We start from the raw sequence: 15,787 nt of genomic DNA, 5'->3' as shown, positions 1-15,787 counted from the left end.
CACTTTAACTTAAAAAAAAAAAAAAAAATAATAGAGAGCAATGTTATAACAATAAAATAAAATGTTATAAAAATAAAATAAACTAGTTGATTAAAAAGTTGATCCGATCAACTATTACTACCACTAGAAAAATTGCCAAAATTTTTTTAACATTATCAAAGAGCAAATTATCTACAAATTGTTTAGAAAGTTGGGTTGTTGCAATTGTAATTTTCATTTTATTTTATTACATATACACGATTTATTTTTATATTTTTTAACTTGGTGTTAAAAAAACACATCAACAAAACCTATATATTTATTATTTTGTATTAGAAAAATATTATTTGACCCATAATGAGGCAAGTCAAATAGATTATTCAACATATTTTTTTGTATTTATCGACACAAATAATTTTCAATTTATTTAATTAAATAGATGTATAGAATTTTTAATTTATAATATTTTTTGGTTAAAAATCATGAAAAGCTTGTATATTTATTTATTTTTCTAAAAAAAATTATCTTATCTATGATAAAACAAACACCTGTCAAATAGCTATTACATGCTATAAATGATTGTTTGCCTGATAATTAAATCGACTTTTGATGTTACAATATGAGTTGTACAAGTATGCAATTAATTAACATTATATGATAAATAAAAAATATTAACCCTAAAATAAAGACCATGGTGATGAAATCTTTCATACATAGATCATTGACATGTACTCTAGTTGTAATTCTGGTTTCAAAATCCGAGATCCAATCATCAATCTTGATAAAAGCATATGTATGATCATTGAATTCAAACCTAACCTCAAATCTTCCTTTTTTTGATGGAAAAAAAAAAACCTAAAAAAAAGTATGATAAATAAGGGGAAAAAACCAACATAGTAAAATATACCACAAGGATGCCATAAAATTATAAGAAATAAATAAATAACTAGGAAAAAAGAGTCTAGATTCGGTGAAAAAATATGAAAAAAAAACTAATGCTTCAATTTTCTAGAAAATTGAAGTTAGAAAAAAATAATTAAAATTTTTGTTCAAATAAAATATTTTTTTATTTGAAAAAACGGAAATAACAAAAAAAAATCTACTTTTCTTTTTAATTTTTTAATTTTTTTTTTCAATTGAGAATTGTAAGACCCGTTTAGTTTTTCAAAATGAAAACGAATTTTTCCATGAACAAAATACATCAATTTTACAACTACTTTTTATACCATCTTAATATTTTATATTTGTGATAACTTAATTGTAGAATAGTAATTTTATTTTATTAAAATTAAAAATTACCATGAGAAAGTATATTATTAACCAAAAAAATCTTTATATTTGATTTATAATAAAAATTAGTTTTATGACACTAATTAAATATGGAAATGTAAAAATAATAATTTTAATCCTTTACCTTGCTAGAAGGTTTTTGTATATAAAAGAAAAACAAATTATTAATCATATACTTTCTTCACTTGAAAAAAAAAAAGAAAAATTATAAAGAAAAACTAAAATAATATCTAAAATATATTTTCCAAACACAATACAAATTAAAAAAAATAGTTTTTCAATTTTCTAGATGGAAAAATGTTACATTTAAATAAGAATTGCATTTATTCCTTTTCTGACTCAAATACTTTTTAGAAAAATGAAAAACTATCCTATTTCTAAACAGTCCTAAAACTTATATTAGATTACTAAATTACTAAAAACCTAACCAAGTTAATCGGATTTTTTTAGATTAATTACTTGTCCAGATCAAATAATAATATAGCCCTAGTTAGATTTAAAATCTCAAATTTCCTCTAGCTACCTATAAGAACAAACTAAGTTTAATAACTATAAATTCAATACACAAAAGAAAATGGTACGATAAAAAATTGTCAAGAGGATAAAAGAATCCAATTTCACACACGCCCATTTTCAGTCCATGAACTTTACAAGTGATATTAAGTTGATCATCGACAATATCTCGATTCTTAACTACCATAATATGCATCCTCGTAATTTGATATGAGTTTCCTTGTAACTTATATATTTTATTTTCTATAAAAAAAATTATAAACACAAGCTTTTTTGAGTTGTTATTGTAGTTAATAAAATTCTAAGTGAAAATAAAAAAGTTTATGCTAATTAAATAAATTAAGAAGAACATATATGTGTTTTAAGAAATGAAGAAAAAAAAGTGATAATCGATAATTAAAAATAAAACTAGAAAAATCAAGAGATAATGATAGATTAAGATATTTAATTTTATAAGATAAAATATTTATTCGGTTGTGTTTGTTAAATTTAAATATAAATAATGAACTAACTTTGAAAAAACATATAAAAAAATTAATTTAAAAAAATAGAAAAAAAACAAAACGTTGTTGGGCTAGGCTGGCCTGTTTCATTAAGGTTCACGTGATTGGACAATTGTTTTTTTTTATTGCAACTAGGGTAAATGACATGTCATTCACCCTGATATTTTTTAAAAAATAAATCAAATAATGTGTCATCTGATTTTTTTTTAAAATCAAAGTTGAAAGTTTTTTTGACCTAAAAACCAATTTTCCCACTTATTTTTGACATAAAACACTTATAAAACGTTATATGAACATTGACAAACCTGTCCATGTCCTAAAAAAATCCCAAAACTCAAAATCAAAATTCTTGTTGAGTTTAAATTTGTTTTTCTAAGCATTTTCAATATTAAAAAAAAAAATACAATTATGAACTATCTTTATCAAATGAAATCATTTAACATAATGATTGATCGTTTTAGTGGCTACAATTAGTGTTAATGATATATTTTTTTCTCTACCATCGGAATCCAGCAACCTCTCTCTCTCTTCTTTCCCAAACCATTGACTAAAAAATAACAAAAATAAACTTTTATATCATAATTTAATTGAGAAAATATTAAGGGACTAAATATATATAATTTCTAAAGTGTGAGGACTGAATTAACCTTTTTATAAACTTTTAAATCACCATTCATTTATGACATCTTTTCAATTTGATCTATTGTCTTTTAATTTTGTCCCTGGTCAATAAGTTTGATTTAATTATCCTTTAATTTGGCCTAAAATGATGCAAATGTTTAAAAAAATTTAAAAATCAAATTAAAAATAATAATAACAATGAGTCCATGAAATGATGCACAGTTATGTGTGTACAGTGAAAAACTCACAACCTTTAGTATTTTATAATTGTTCAAGGAAAAATCCACATCTAGCACTAGACCAATGATTGAAGAGATATATCCCAAGTTATCTCACTATACCATCTAATCCTCCACTTCTCATGTTTACTTATTTATTTTTTTTTTTTTTGTTTTGATTTCTTGAAATAATTATTATTTTAATTTAATAACAAACATATATTTAAATTAGCTTGTACTTTTCATTCATAACAATGAACACATGCATAATTAAAGATGATTCAACCGAGTTCAAAAGCATGAGCTAGGTTAAAGTTAAACCCCACAAACCCGATCAATTTTTATATTAATAATGTCTTTGTCTTCTAGCCTGTTTATAATCACACAAGATTTTTTCATGAACAAAATACATGTGTGCTTTTTATAATCACACAAGATTTTTATATTAATATGGACTTTTCTTCTCCAGCCCAAACAATGAATGATTTTTTTTTATGTGTGTTTTATATAACGGTGTAGAGTACCTTTAAAAAAAAATTACTTAAAAAGATATTAAAATGATTTTTTAAAATTTTTATTTTTATTTTTAGTATTAGTATATTAAAACAACTAGAAAAACACACAAAAAAAATTAATTTGATATTTTTTCAAGCTAAACACACTTTTAAAATGCATTCAAATACAATCCTCAAGTGTAAAAACAAACAATATTAAAGAAAAAAAATCATTATGTTGATATTTGTTTATGTCACGAGACAAGACAGACGAGGAGGAAGATGATGAAGAGTGAGAATAAGCTAATGTGATGTAATAGAACGAGTTAATGGATTAAAATCATAAATAATTTTAAATGACGAGTAATCAATATTAAAACATATACTCTTATTAGATACAAATTCAATAAATGATTCTAAACTTTTAAAATTCTTTTGAATGATAGTATATAATAAAATAATTAATGATCTATTTATTATTTTTATTTAATCATGTGTTTATGAATGATAAGTATTTAAAAATAATAATTTAGTTCCTAATTTTTCCCATAAAATCTTTAAAAAATAACTAACAAACTTAACATTACTATTAATTTTTCTAGATAGATTGTGGTTGGTTGGATTGCTAAAAACATGACCAAGTCAACTAAGTTTTATTGTGCCAGCTTCTTGTTTAAATTCAATTAAAAACATTCCAAATCTTAAATTTCTTCTCTCAATCAATCGTGGCGAACTGAATTTAATAACTACAAACTCAATACACAAATAAGATGCTATGACTGTTAGACCATATTTATTTGCTAAAAAATATTTTTTTGGAAAAGTTGTTTTTATAAAAAGTGAATTATTTTATGATATTTAATAGTGTCATGGGTTGTTTTTATAAAAAGTGAATTATTTTATAATATTTAATAGTGTCATGAAAAATACTTTATAGTATTTGGTTATGTCATGAAAAATAACTTTGTAATATTTTATTTTTTTCAAGTTTATTAAAAAACATGAACTAAATTTGACAAATAAAAAATTAAAGGACGATGAAATTAGAAAAAAAATCTAATTTCATAAACTATTTCAAATAAAAAAATAGCAAAAAAAATAATGGAGACTAAATTTAACAAAAAAAATAAAGAATGATGGAATTGAAAAAAATTAATTTCATAAATTATTTAAAAAAAAAAAAATATAAAAAAAAAAACAAAGATCAAATCTGATAGATAAAAATTTTAATTAAAAAAAATAACAATCAAAATAATAAAAATCAATATTAATATAAAAATTAAATTCTAATGCACGAGATCAAAAAAAATTAAAACAAAATTTATAACAATCAAAAAATTAAAAATAAAATTTAAAAGAATTAATAGATAATAAGAGAGTTTTGAATTTTTTGCAACTTCTTGAAAAATATTTTCTATTCAAAATAAAATAAATATTATTTTAAAAATTAAGTTAAATTTTTTGAATTAAAAAATGTTTTTATTAACCAACTTTTTCCATAACAAATAAACATAAAAAAATCTAGAAAATAAATTCTAGAAAATATTTCAATTTCACCCTTTCAGCTCATGAACTCTAAACAGATGCTCAATTCTTAACTACGAGGATGTTAGACATCTTGTTCAAGACAAAAGTCATGTTTAGCACTAAGCCAATGATGATTCGAGCAATATGTCCTACGTTGTCTCATCATATCCAGCCACTACTCTCCCTCTCATGAATACTCATCTTTTTCTATTGTATTTTATATTCTCATTATTTTTAATAATTATTTTTACTCAATAACAAAAATATTTTTAAATTATCTTAATACTTTTTGGGCGTAACAATTTAACACGGGCGTCAGAAAGATGGTTCGATTGAGTTCAAGAGCATGAGCGAGGTCGAATTAAAACCCCAGAAGACCCAGCCCAAGATGATGATGCCCTTCTCCTCCGGTCCCCCGGCAGTGCAGTCACAATCACGCTAGATTTCCACTGAGGGGCCCACAAGGACATGCATGCAGTCACAATCACGCTAGATTTCCACTGCGGGGCCCACAAGGACATGCAGGGCCCACAAGGACATGCAGGGCCCACTGTGTCGCCACGTGGAAGAGCCTATGTTTCTCTTCTCACGAGAAGAAGAAATCCCTTTGTAGTTTGCTTCTCTAGCAAGACGAGCCAAGAAAAAAACAAGGAGGAAGAAGATGAAGAAGAAGCTAATGTGATGTATGAATCCCCACTCCTTTCAATTCTCGCTCGCTCATTCGCTTACTCACACATCACTTGGCATCACTGTGTTCTGTTTCTTTGCTTTGCTTCTAAAAAAATCAAATCTTTCTTGCGGGAGTAGTGTTGTCTGTAAAAAAGCTAAAAACAGAAGTGAAGTTTGAAAGAACAACCTGTCTGAAACAAAAAAAATATCTCTCATTTTCAAAGGGTATTCGCATTTCTAGGAAATATCCAGATCCGAAATACTCTCCCTTTCTCTTTCAATCTTGCTGTCGCACAATAACCTTGCAAAGACCAAAAAAGGGTCCAAATTTATCCCTTTTTTTCTTTTTTGCATGGTTTAAATAGTTGTCAAAAAAAGGGTCTTTCTAGTTTGTTTCTACGTTTTGAAACTGTTATCTTTGAATGTTTTATCTCAATCTCTGTACCTGATTGGGATCTGGGTTCTTGTTGATATGTCAAAATGGTTTTTTAATTGATCTTTTGATTTGAGGATCTGGGTTGATCTTAGCTTTTTCAAAGTTTTCTTCTTGGGGCATTTACCATTGATTCTTATGTTTATCATTTGTTTCCTTTGAATTGGTGATCTGGGTTCTTCTTGTTGTTTTCGAACTTGATATCAAAAGTTAGGAATTTTCAACTTTCAAGAACTACATTGATTGATTAGATGCGGAGTAGGATAAGTTAAGACATTTGTACGTTGGAGATGATGATATTTTGGGGTTGATGCGGGAAATAATTGAAGTTAGCAAAACCAGTCACACGGCTGAGAATTCTGGATTGGAATTATGGGCTGCATTTGCTCGAAAGGCGGTCGAGCAAATAATTTTTCAGACAATAATGTGAGAAGAAAAGAAAACAACAAGCCTGCTAAACGGCTAGTCTCTTTATCCAGAAAGGATGAAGTCGTGGTAGAGGTTGATGGCAGTGCTAATGACGCCACAGCTAGCTTGATATCGAATCAACCTGGAAACGATAACGTGGAGTATGCTCCAGTATCATCCGACGAGGGGGAAAAGAAGGAAATGATTGAAAAGGCTAATAATCGAATGAGTTCTAGTATAGTGAGTATGAGCAATGGAGAGAGAGGAGCACAAGTTGTTGCTGGTTGGCCTTCTTGGCTGACCTCTGTGGCTGGAGAAGCAATCAATGGATGGGTGCCTCGAAGGGCAGATTCATTTGAGAAGCTGGATAAGGTCAGTTTGGTGTATGTCTCCATGATTCTCGTTGTTTTTGTCTTTTCAATTGATAATTTGAGTGAATTGTTAAAAAAAAAAAAGTTTCCATGAACTTGAAAATAATAGCTAATTGGTATATACATCCTGTTGGCTATAGCTTGCGATATATTCAATAACTCTTCGATGTTTAAATGTATTCTCAGCACAACCTTAACCAACACCCCTCATGTTATACCTACAATATGTGTATATTTGCAAGCGTGCTTGCGGCCGCATATATCTTAGGTTCCTAATGGACAACCTGGTTTTGGGTGCATTGAGAGTGCAGGCATATTACTTTGTTCAAATTCAATTGCCTTTTGGTCATTGGTTAAAAGGTGGATGCTGTCTTCGTAGAGATTTTTGTTTTCTCTGGAAATGTAATTTCTTCCTGAATTTTTTACCCTTGACTACTTTGATATTCTTGTAAGAATAAATGTCCTGTTTACCCCTGAAAGTTTTTGAACAGTAAAATTGACAAAAATGGTGAAACATGCTAGTCCGAGGGATGGAGGCGCTGTTATGTTACTGCAGGCAACGAGTCATGTCTCTTGCAAAATGGCTTCTTCCCCGAAGCAAGCATTCTTCTAGGTTCTGTTGGACAAGCACTCCTCTCAGATTTGTTTGTTTCAATCAATTTGAAACTGAAAGTTTCTCAGCAACTTGGCATGTTTTTTACTTGATATGCAATGCTTGGTTTTTGAGCAACCACCATTTAGCTGTTAAATGCAGTCTACTCCTTGGTTTATTGCCCAGTTCTTTACCAGTAAACTTTCCTGCAAACAATACAGATTGGACAGGGAACATATAGCAGTGTGTACAAAGCTCGGGATCTTGAAACAAATAAGATAGTGGCATTGAAGAAGGTGCGCTTTGCTAATATGGATCCAGAAAGTGTTCGCTTTATGGCAAGAGAAATCATCGTTTTGCGCAGGCTTGATCACCCAAATGTTATGAAGCTTGAGGGTGTCATAGCTTCAAGAATGTCTGGCAGTTTATACCTTGTATTTGAATATATGGAGCATGACCTTGCAGGGCTTTTGGCCTCACCAGCAATTAAATTCACCGAAGCACAGGTTCTTGCTCTATCTCATTTGAACTTTAACTGCAAGAATAATTGATACATAATATTTTGGATCCTAACATAATTTGACAAGAAAAAAAAAAACATGAAGAAGAAGACATTTTATGACAAACTCTAGAGTGGCTATTTCAAGTACAGTTTTGGAACTCTTTTGAAAATGTCAAGAACCCAGGTGAAATTTCCCTAACTCAATATATTGACGTGAGTGTCTGAAAGCCACCTAATTTCCTATGGGTTAGTTCTAAGAAATGGCTTTTTGCATCAAATTTTTATTTTCCTTGGCCATCCATAATAACACTATTTATGGTTTTTCCTCATCAAGCCTCTAGAAAGGACAGCAAAATGAAAACATTTATAATAAAAGGAAGCTAGGAGATTTCCCCCCCATTAAGATAAGCAGGTAGTACATACAATGATGATTTTCAACTGAATTTTTGTCTCTGTAATCCATCCTCACCCAATTTCAAAGACTTGGTCCTTTACTGGATCTTATTTCTTCATAGCAAATGAATGAACTTGGCTACTCTATTACCATATTTTTTTCTTTATTAAAGTTTGATCTGAAGTTTTTTTCCTGCAGATTAAATGTTACATGCAGCAGCTGCTTCATGGACTTGAACATTGCCACAACCGTGGGGTATTGCATCGTGATATAAAGGGGTCAAATCTTCTGATTGACACTAATGGCAATCTCAAGATTGCTGATTTTGGACTGGCAACTTTTTTCTCTTCACCTCAGAAGCAGCCTCTAACAAGTCGGGTGGTTACACTGTGGTACAGACCTCCAGAGCTTTTGCTTGGTGCCACAGACTATGGAGTTGCTGTGGATCTATGGAGCGCTGGTTGCATTCTTGCAGAATTGTTTGCTGGGAAGCCTATCATGCCTGGAAGAACTGAGGTAGCTTTCTTTTTATATAATTGAAATAATGCCTTAATATATTATTAACTTGTTAAGCATATTGAATTGTTATTTGTTGATCATTGACTCGAAGTGGCAATTTCCAATGGTGAAATACCCTAAATTATGAATTATGCCAACATAGGAACATTTACAAAAAAATTTTCTTTCCTGTTTATGAGGTCATTTTGCGGCCTAGTGATCATCTCATGAATGGCTGTCTTAATAGACCTGCTGATCAAAAGATCTGTTTTGAGTATTGTCCATTAATGGCTAACTGTTTGACCATCATGACCTTGATCACTGTGACTCTCTGCATCAATCTAGGAAAAAATCTCTCAGATCAACAACTGTTTGCATATGGAGGTTTCTTTATGGTATGTGGATTTGCCAGAAGATGGCTTCTACAGATGAGATCAGCAAGATCAGCATCATGACATGTTATATGGCATTGTTTACTTTCAGATTTATGGTCACTGGCAATTAGGTTCCCGAAAATTGTGTTTTTGCATCAATGAAACGATCTTAATCCTTCATGCTATGTGTTTTTTCAAATTTTCTATAGCTCTGCTGAACCTATGTTACTTTCATCTGTTGAATGTTGTGGCCTGGAAGATTGATGAAAGAGTGTTATTGCATATTCACAATTAGCCAAATTATTTGGTGTCAAGATCTCATGTCTGTCATTTGTAGGTGGAGCAACTGCACAAAATCTTCAAACTTTGTGGGTCTCCTTCTGATGAGTACTGGAAGAGATCAAAACTGCCACATGCAACCATTTTCAAACCTCAGCATCCTTATAAACGTTGTGTTGCTGAGACATATAAGGACTTTCCGTCATCAGCTTTGTCCCTGCTTGATGTCCTTCTTGCAGTAGAACCTGAGCCCCGTGGTACTGCTTTTTCAGCACTTGATAGTGAGGTAATTCGAGTTCTATATTACAATATGATTTCACCTTGTGAATTTTTGTGAGTCTTAAACATCTACAAGTGCAAGTCTTCTTCACTTGCTATATTTTCCACATATGTTGGAAGCATTATTTATCCGATTATCATATTACACTTGATTAATTGTTAATGTTTAGTTTTGGATTTACAAGGTGTTTGACACAACTTCTGCTTCTGTGTGTAGGTGCTCTTCAAAAGTGTTTTTGGCTTAAAAAACATTAAATTGATTGTTTTTTCAAGTGTTTTTAAATGGTTTCAATGTGCTTGATATCAAAAAAAAATTTTAAAAATCTGATTTTTTTTTTCATTTTGATGTATTTTAAAGCGAAAAGCTATTTTGAAAAGCACCCTGCACTACAATCCAAAACACCCCTTTATAATATTACCCTGAGCAGTTAGCAAAAGTAAAATCCGAGCCCTGAACATCCTTCCTGCAGTAAAGTTTGTCTGCTAGCTTGACTCTGCCTATGAGTGGTAAATTGATGAAAAAAGGTGTGGCTATTTGTAAAGAAGAGGATGGTGATTGAAACAGCATTCATAATGGGTTTCCTCTTGGTAGTTTACCTGTCACAAGTGGTGATAAAAATAGAACCCTTTAATTATTCTACACTTCTTTTTTTGTTGGTGGTATTATCAAGATTTGTGATGCATATATTAACTTTCTTTGCATTCCATTCTGTTAATTTGGAACTTGCATGCTTTAAATGATTAAAAATCAGGAATTTTTTCTCTTCCCCAGTTCTTCAAGACGAAGCCTCTTCCTTGTGATCCATCAAGTTTGCCCAAGTACCCACCAACCAAGGAGTTTGATGTAAAGTTTCGGGATGAGGATGCTAGAAGGTAAAGAACTTCACCATATTATTTTCACCTGACATCTGTCTTTTTTACAAGAGTTGGATGTGGCCTTGTTATTACAAATCATCAAAAGCAGTTAAGCTGCCCCTTTGCCTTTGTTATTAATAATAAAAAAGGTTGTTTTTGTGATGAATAAAACTCGAAGTAAAAACAATGTTTGTTTGTGGATTACTGTGATGCCCTTAATCTGACACATAATCTCTGAACCTGATGACTGTTTGTCTAGCTTCCGTCACTAATGTAAACTTCTAATGGATTCAATGATGGAGAAATCCTCACTCAGGACCTGATATTGATTTAGTAATGGTTGAATTTTATTTTTCCTGCACTTTATTTATGCCTGCTCTTTATCATCTTGCAACCAGGCGGAGAGCAGTTGGAGGTAAAGGACGTGGACATGAATCAACTAGAAGGAGTTCGAAAGAAAGTAAAGCTGTGCCAGCACCAGATGCCAATGCAGAGTTGCAGGCATCCATACAGGTAAATTGTGACTGTATTTTCCTGAAGGTTCCTATAGTTATTTATGCTATGGAGAGCTAGTTTTTTAGGTCATGATTTACCTCTGTTATATATCTAATACAGAAGCGACAAGGGCAATCTAACCAAATAAGCATCAGTGAGCAGTACAATCAGGAAGAGGATGGTGGTTCTGGCTATCCTATTGGTCATGCCAAAGGAACAGCAACAAATGTCTACTCTCATTCTGGCCAGTCAATGCATCCTACAAACTTTGGATCTTCACGTAATATGAATATCAATGATGCTGTTCTTAGGGCTCCTGGCCAAGACTTCATTTCTCCAAGGCAGACTGCAGAGTTGAGTGCTCAGAGATCTTTTGTTCAACGGGAAGCAGTCCTGTCTAGATTTTCTAATTCAGTTGCAGTTAGAGGCGATTCACACTTTCAAGGTTGTAGTTCAACTAATGTGAATTCGCACTGGCCAGAGGAGAGTTTTAATGCTAGATACAACAATCTGGATGATTCCTCCCACAGTCTATTAGGCGGGCCAAATTTCTCGCATAAGAAGCCTGGTTTGGAGTCTAAAATGGTAAAGGAATTACTCCAGCAATTATATGTTTAATAATCTTCTTTCTCGTCCCTGTCATGATTCATTCAATTAATGTAGTTGGAAGAACGACAAAAAGGCTGTCTTGACCCCTCAGATTCAGTCATTCCTGGTTTTTGAGTGGAACTGGACATTGTGAAAATTTAAATTTGGATTAAATGAAAAATTAATTGAAATGCAAATGCAAGGTTGTGTCTTGTCTGAGTGCTTATTGCTCTTAATATGGAGGCATTGAGTGACACTGGCCCTTTCAAAATCTAGTGATGTGCTTGCAAAGCTAACAATGTGTATAACTTGTTTCAGGACAGGGTTAAAATATTGCTTTTGTACTTTGAATGGTTATTTAAGACTTCTGTTTGTTCACTCGAAACTTTTTGTAGAAATGCACTAATCACTTGCACTGTTTGCTTGTGGCCTCAGGGTTATTCTGCAAAGAAAGGACGTGTTCATTACTCTGGACCATTGGTGCCTCAAGGTGGAAACATTGAGGAAATGCTCAAAGAGCACGAGAGACAAATCCAGCGAGCTATGCGTAAAGCTTGTTTGGAAAAGAACAACAATGAAAGTGGACAGTCTCAATCACTACTTTATCATCAGAGAATAAATGGTCAATGACCCTGGGTTAAGAGAGCATGGCAAATGACATAACTTTTTTATATTCCTTAATGATAATTAAGGAATATCAGTGGCATCTTTCCATCAGATAGTTACAAGCATCTTCCATAATTGGCATGGCATCGAACTGCAAAATGGAGAGAAATGAATGAAATGCCAATCAAATCCATCACCTCTGGTGTAGTATAAGATTGGCGATGGATTTTTCGTGACTCCAACCAAGTATGTGTTTGCCAAATCACTCTCTTTGGTTTGTCCACTTTCAAAGGTATACTTTGTACAGCTGAAAATCTGATTTTTTTTTTTTGGATCAATTTTCCCTCATTTTGTGGAGAGGCTGCAATAATCCCAGATGCTACTCCAAAATGTTGCTCAGGGTAGCTTTATAACAATACAAAGTGTAACTCGTTCTTTTCTTTGCCCTAGCAGGCACATGATGAATAGCAATATAATGAATATAAAAAAAAAAAAGAGAACCATTTTATTCTGGATTATTGAGTAGAATTTCTGTGTTTCCTTCTTTGTTTCAATCACAGATACATTTTCCTTTGCTTTTCTTGAAAATCCTATCGTATCTCCAGAGGGGATTTGAGCTTGGATCCACTCTTTAAGAAAAGAGGTGTTTCTAACTTCTTATAGGTCTTGTCTTGGCCTTGTTACAATTGCTCTCTTGAATTCCCCTAAAATTCTACTTAAAAAAGAGTCTCGGTGAAGAAGAAAACAATTGTGGCGAGGCATTGGAATGATCTCTCTCTGCATAACAAAAACAATTTTAAAAAATAATCACTGATATACCAAAAAACCCAAGATTTCTTCTTTGTTTTCCTTTACATTACCAGGAAGTAGTGGTAAATGTTCACAAGTGAGGCGCTTTTTCATTCGAGTAGCTATCCTACCGGTTCATCCAGAAGGCTTTAGCTTGAGGTTCTTGATTACCTTCCTACATAATAATCTGTAAATTAACTCTCTTTTTTTGACACTTACCCCATATATAATTTGGTTTTAAATCTTGCTTTTATAGAAGTTAAAATAAGCTTTTTTATTCAAGAAGATCTACTTTTTATTTGTTTTGTATTTGAATATTCATTTTTTGTATGTGTGTTTGGTATTGTGATATTTTTTATAATTATGGTTTGAAAATATACGTTTAAAAAAAACTATAAATTATAGATTTCTTGTAAACAAGGTTTTAGAAAAGAGATTTTAGTGGGATACTTGCAAAATCATAGTATATATTGATTAACCATGTATTTTAAAATTGTGATCGCGGTCACGGCCAAACGCAATTTATACTACAGCTGACCAAACTGTCAAACAGTCCAAAACGTTCAGTTCCTTGACCACAAAACAAGCCTGAAACTTGGAGAGGTGCACAAGAAAGACAGCACCTCTACTCCACAGTCCAAACCCACATGGCCACAAACCAAGAATTAGAAGTCCATAATGTTAACAGAACAAAGAAACTCAGAAAAACTGTCAAAATCCCACCAAACTTGCAGGTCTACCAACAAAAAAGCTTGCTTCGTCCGTAAACTTTGCAGCTATTTAGTCTTCATCAAGTATCCATCCAATCCGGTGTTCCTTCCCTTCATGTCTAAGTATCAAGAAGCAATCACTACCTTTCAACTCTCAAACTCTCTACTTCTCAACTCAAACCTACCGAAATATATAATCTTTGCATGCAGCTTCCAAAACACAAACAAACAATATCCAGTCCCCTTTACTTTTCCATTCCAAACCCGAAAAAGGCAAGGACCTTTTTTTTTTTTTAGCTTCTCTCACTCTATCCCAAAGATCAAATCCAGAATGAGGCCTAAAGACCAACAAATCACCAATCTTAAGATGCTCCTCTTTGGTGTTTTCCTTGCTTTCTTTGTGCTTTTCGTGTTGCGATCAAGCATGTTGTCTTCCCAGGAAAGTCCATCTCCCACCTCTCAACCAGGAATTTTAAACCCCGTGAAAGAAGCTAGAGAAAAAAATTGTTCACAAGCATGCACTCAGATCCCACGCTCCCTAACTCAAGCTCTCGTTCACTACACAACCTCAACCATCACCCCACAGCAGACACGCAACGAAATATCAGTGAGTGCCAAAGTTCTAGAAAAGAAATCCCCATGTAACTTCTTGGTTTTCGGCCTCGGTCATGATAGCATTATGTGGAGTGCACTCAACTACGGTGGACGAACAGTTTTCTTGGAAGAAGATGAAGCTTGGATTGCGCAAATTAAACGCCGGTTTCCCATATTAGAGTCCTATCATGTCACATATGACAGCAAGGTGAAAGAAGCTGCCAATCTCATGGAAGTAGGCAAGGGACCGGAGTGCACAGCAGTTGGTGATCCGAAGTTCTCCATGTGCCAACTTGCCATGAAAGGTATGCCTAGTGAAGTTTATGAGATAGAATGGGACTTGATCATGGTTGACGCACCAACAGGCTACCATGATGAGGCACCAGGGAGAATGACTGCCATATTTACAGCTGGAATGATGGCACGAAACAGGAAGGAGGGAGAGACCGATGTTTTTGTGCACGATGTGAACAGAGAGGTGGAAGACAAGTTCTCCAAGTCATTTCTTTGTGAAGGATATATGAAGAAGCAAGTTGGAAGGTTAAGGCACTTCACCATTCCAAGCCACAGGGATGACCTGGACAGACCCTTTTGCCCAGAGTAGATTTTCTTGTTTTTTCTTTCTTTGTAAAAAGTCCCATTTCATACACTAATTTCCATGCACTTTCGAAGAGATTTGCCATCATTTTGGAAAAACATGCATGGGTTTTACTGACTAGGCAGCTAAAAGCATATTGAAGAATTTCTCTTCACTGTCATTGAATTGATGCTTGGTAAACACCACCAGAGTATACATGGAAAATGCGGAAGGTTGTAGTTTCTCGAGTCCTATATACCAACGAGGGTCTTTTGACAGTTATCTTTCTAATTTTTCAGATTCTGTAGGGCAACAGTACTTGGCACGCACACAAAACATCCCTATCTTCACACATTTACAAGGAATCAAATCCAGAGAATTTATCAAAATAACGGAACTTGATGCCATAATGCAGAAATTCTAGTCCCTGCCGATATATTTCTAACATGATATCACCAGTAGTGCACAACATTCTTCCAGGATGATTTATTGTCACGTACCAAAGAATTCTTGAAAACAGAAAAGAAATTACAGAGGGACACTATAAAAAAATAAAAGTTTTTCAAAATTCATCCATCAAACAATCAGCAGTTTGTTCATGACACAATTGCTGATCAAGATAGATTTGA

At 32.5% G+C, this 15,787-nt stretch overlaps 2 protein-coding genes across 4 annotated transcripts; both read left to right on the top strand.

Annotated features, from left to right (window-relative positions):
• The first annotated feature begins 5,753 nt into the window (after nt 1-5,753).
• LOC105128418 (probable serine/threonine-protein kinase At1g09600) lies at nt 5,754-13,042 on the top strand. Of its 3 annotated transcripts, XR_842857.1 has the most exons (9): nt 5,754-7,027; nt 7,840-8,124; nt 8,713-9,030; nt 9,724-9,951; nt 10,717-10,817; nt 11,198-11,312; nt 11,415-11,879; nt 12,318-12,734; nt 12,847-13,042. XR_842857.1 is itself a non-coding variant. In XM_011030073.1 (8 exons), the coding sequence occupies exons 1-8, from the start codon at nt 6,620-6,622 to the stop codon at nt 12,510-12,512; spliced, it is 2,115 nt and encodes a 704-aa protein (XP_011028375.1). In that variant the 5' UTR covers nt 5,754-6,619; the 3' UTR covers nt 12,513-13,042. The 3 variants fall into 3 exon arrangements, 2 of the variants coding, with proteins under 2 accessions (XP_011028375.1, XP_011028376.1); XM_011030073.1 differs by having other exon boundaries at nt 12,318-13,042; XM_011030074.1 differs by lacking the exon at nt 5,754-7,027 and adding an exon at nt 7,662-7,744 and having other exon boundaries at nt 12,318-13,042.
• Nucleotides 13,043-13,978: 936 nt separating this feature from the next.
• On the top strand, nt 13,979-15,438 carry LOC105128417 (glucuronoxylan 4-O-methyltransferase 1-like). Its single transcript, XM_011030072.1, has one exon. It carries the CDS (start codon nt 14,103-14,105, stop codon nt 15,183-15,185), a length of 1,083 nt encoding a protein of 360 aa, XP_011028374.1. The 5' UTR covers nt 13,979-14,102; the 3' UTR covers nt 15,186-15,438.
• The last annotated feature ends 349 nt before the right edge of the window (nt 15,439-15,787 follow it).

Source organism: Populus euphratica, unplaced genomic scaffold (genome assembly GCF_000495115.2).
Source record: "Populus euphratica unplaced genomic scaffold, PopEup_1.0 scaffold14.1, whole genome shotgun sequence".
Classification (NCBI taxonomy): domain Eukaryota; kingdom Viridiplantae; phylum Streptophyta; class Magnoliopsida; order Malpighiales; family Salicaceae; genus Populus; species Populus euphratica.
The sequence above is the reverse complement of the archived record's forward strand: the minus strand, read 5'-3'. Positions and strand labels throughout refer to the sequence as shown.

Coding starts and splice junctions, on each gene's coding strand:
- LOC105128418 (XM_011030073.1), top strand. CDS start 6,620: ATGGGCTGCATTTGCTCGAAAGGCGGTCGAGCAAATAATTTTTCAGAC. Junction 7,028..7,839: donor CATTTGAGAAGCTGGATAAG/GTCAGTTTGGTG, acceptor CAAACAATACAG/ATTGGACAGGGAACATATAG. Junction 9,952..10,716: donor TTTCAGCACTTGATAGTGAG/GTAATTCGAGTT, acceptor TCTCTTCCCCAG/TTCTTCAAGACGAAGCCTCT.
- LOC105128417 (XM_011030072.1), top strand. CDS start 14,103: ATGTCTAAGTATCAAGAAGCAATCACTACCTTTCAACTCTCAAACTCT.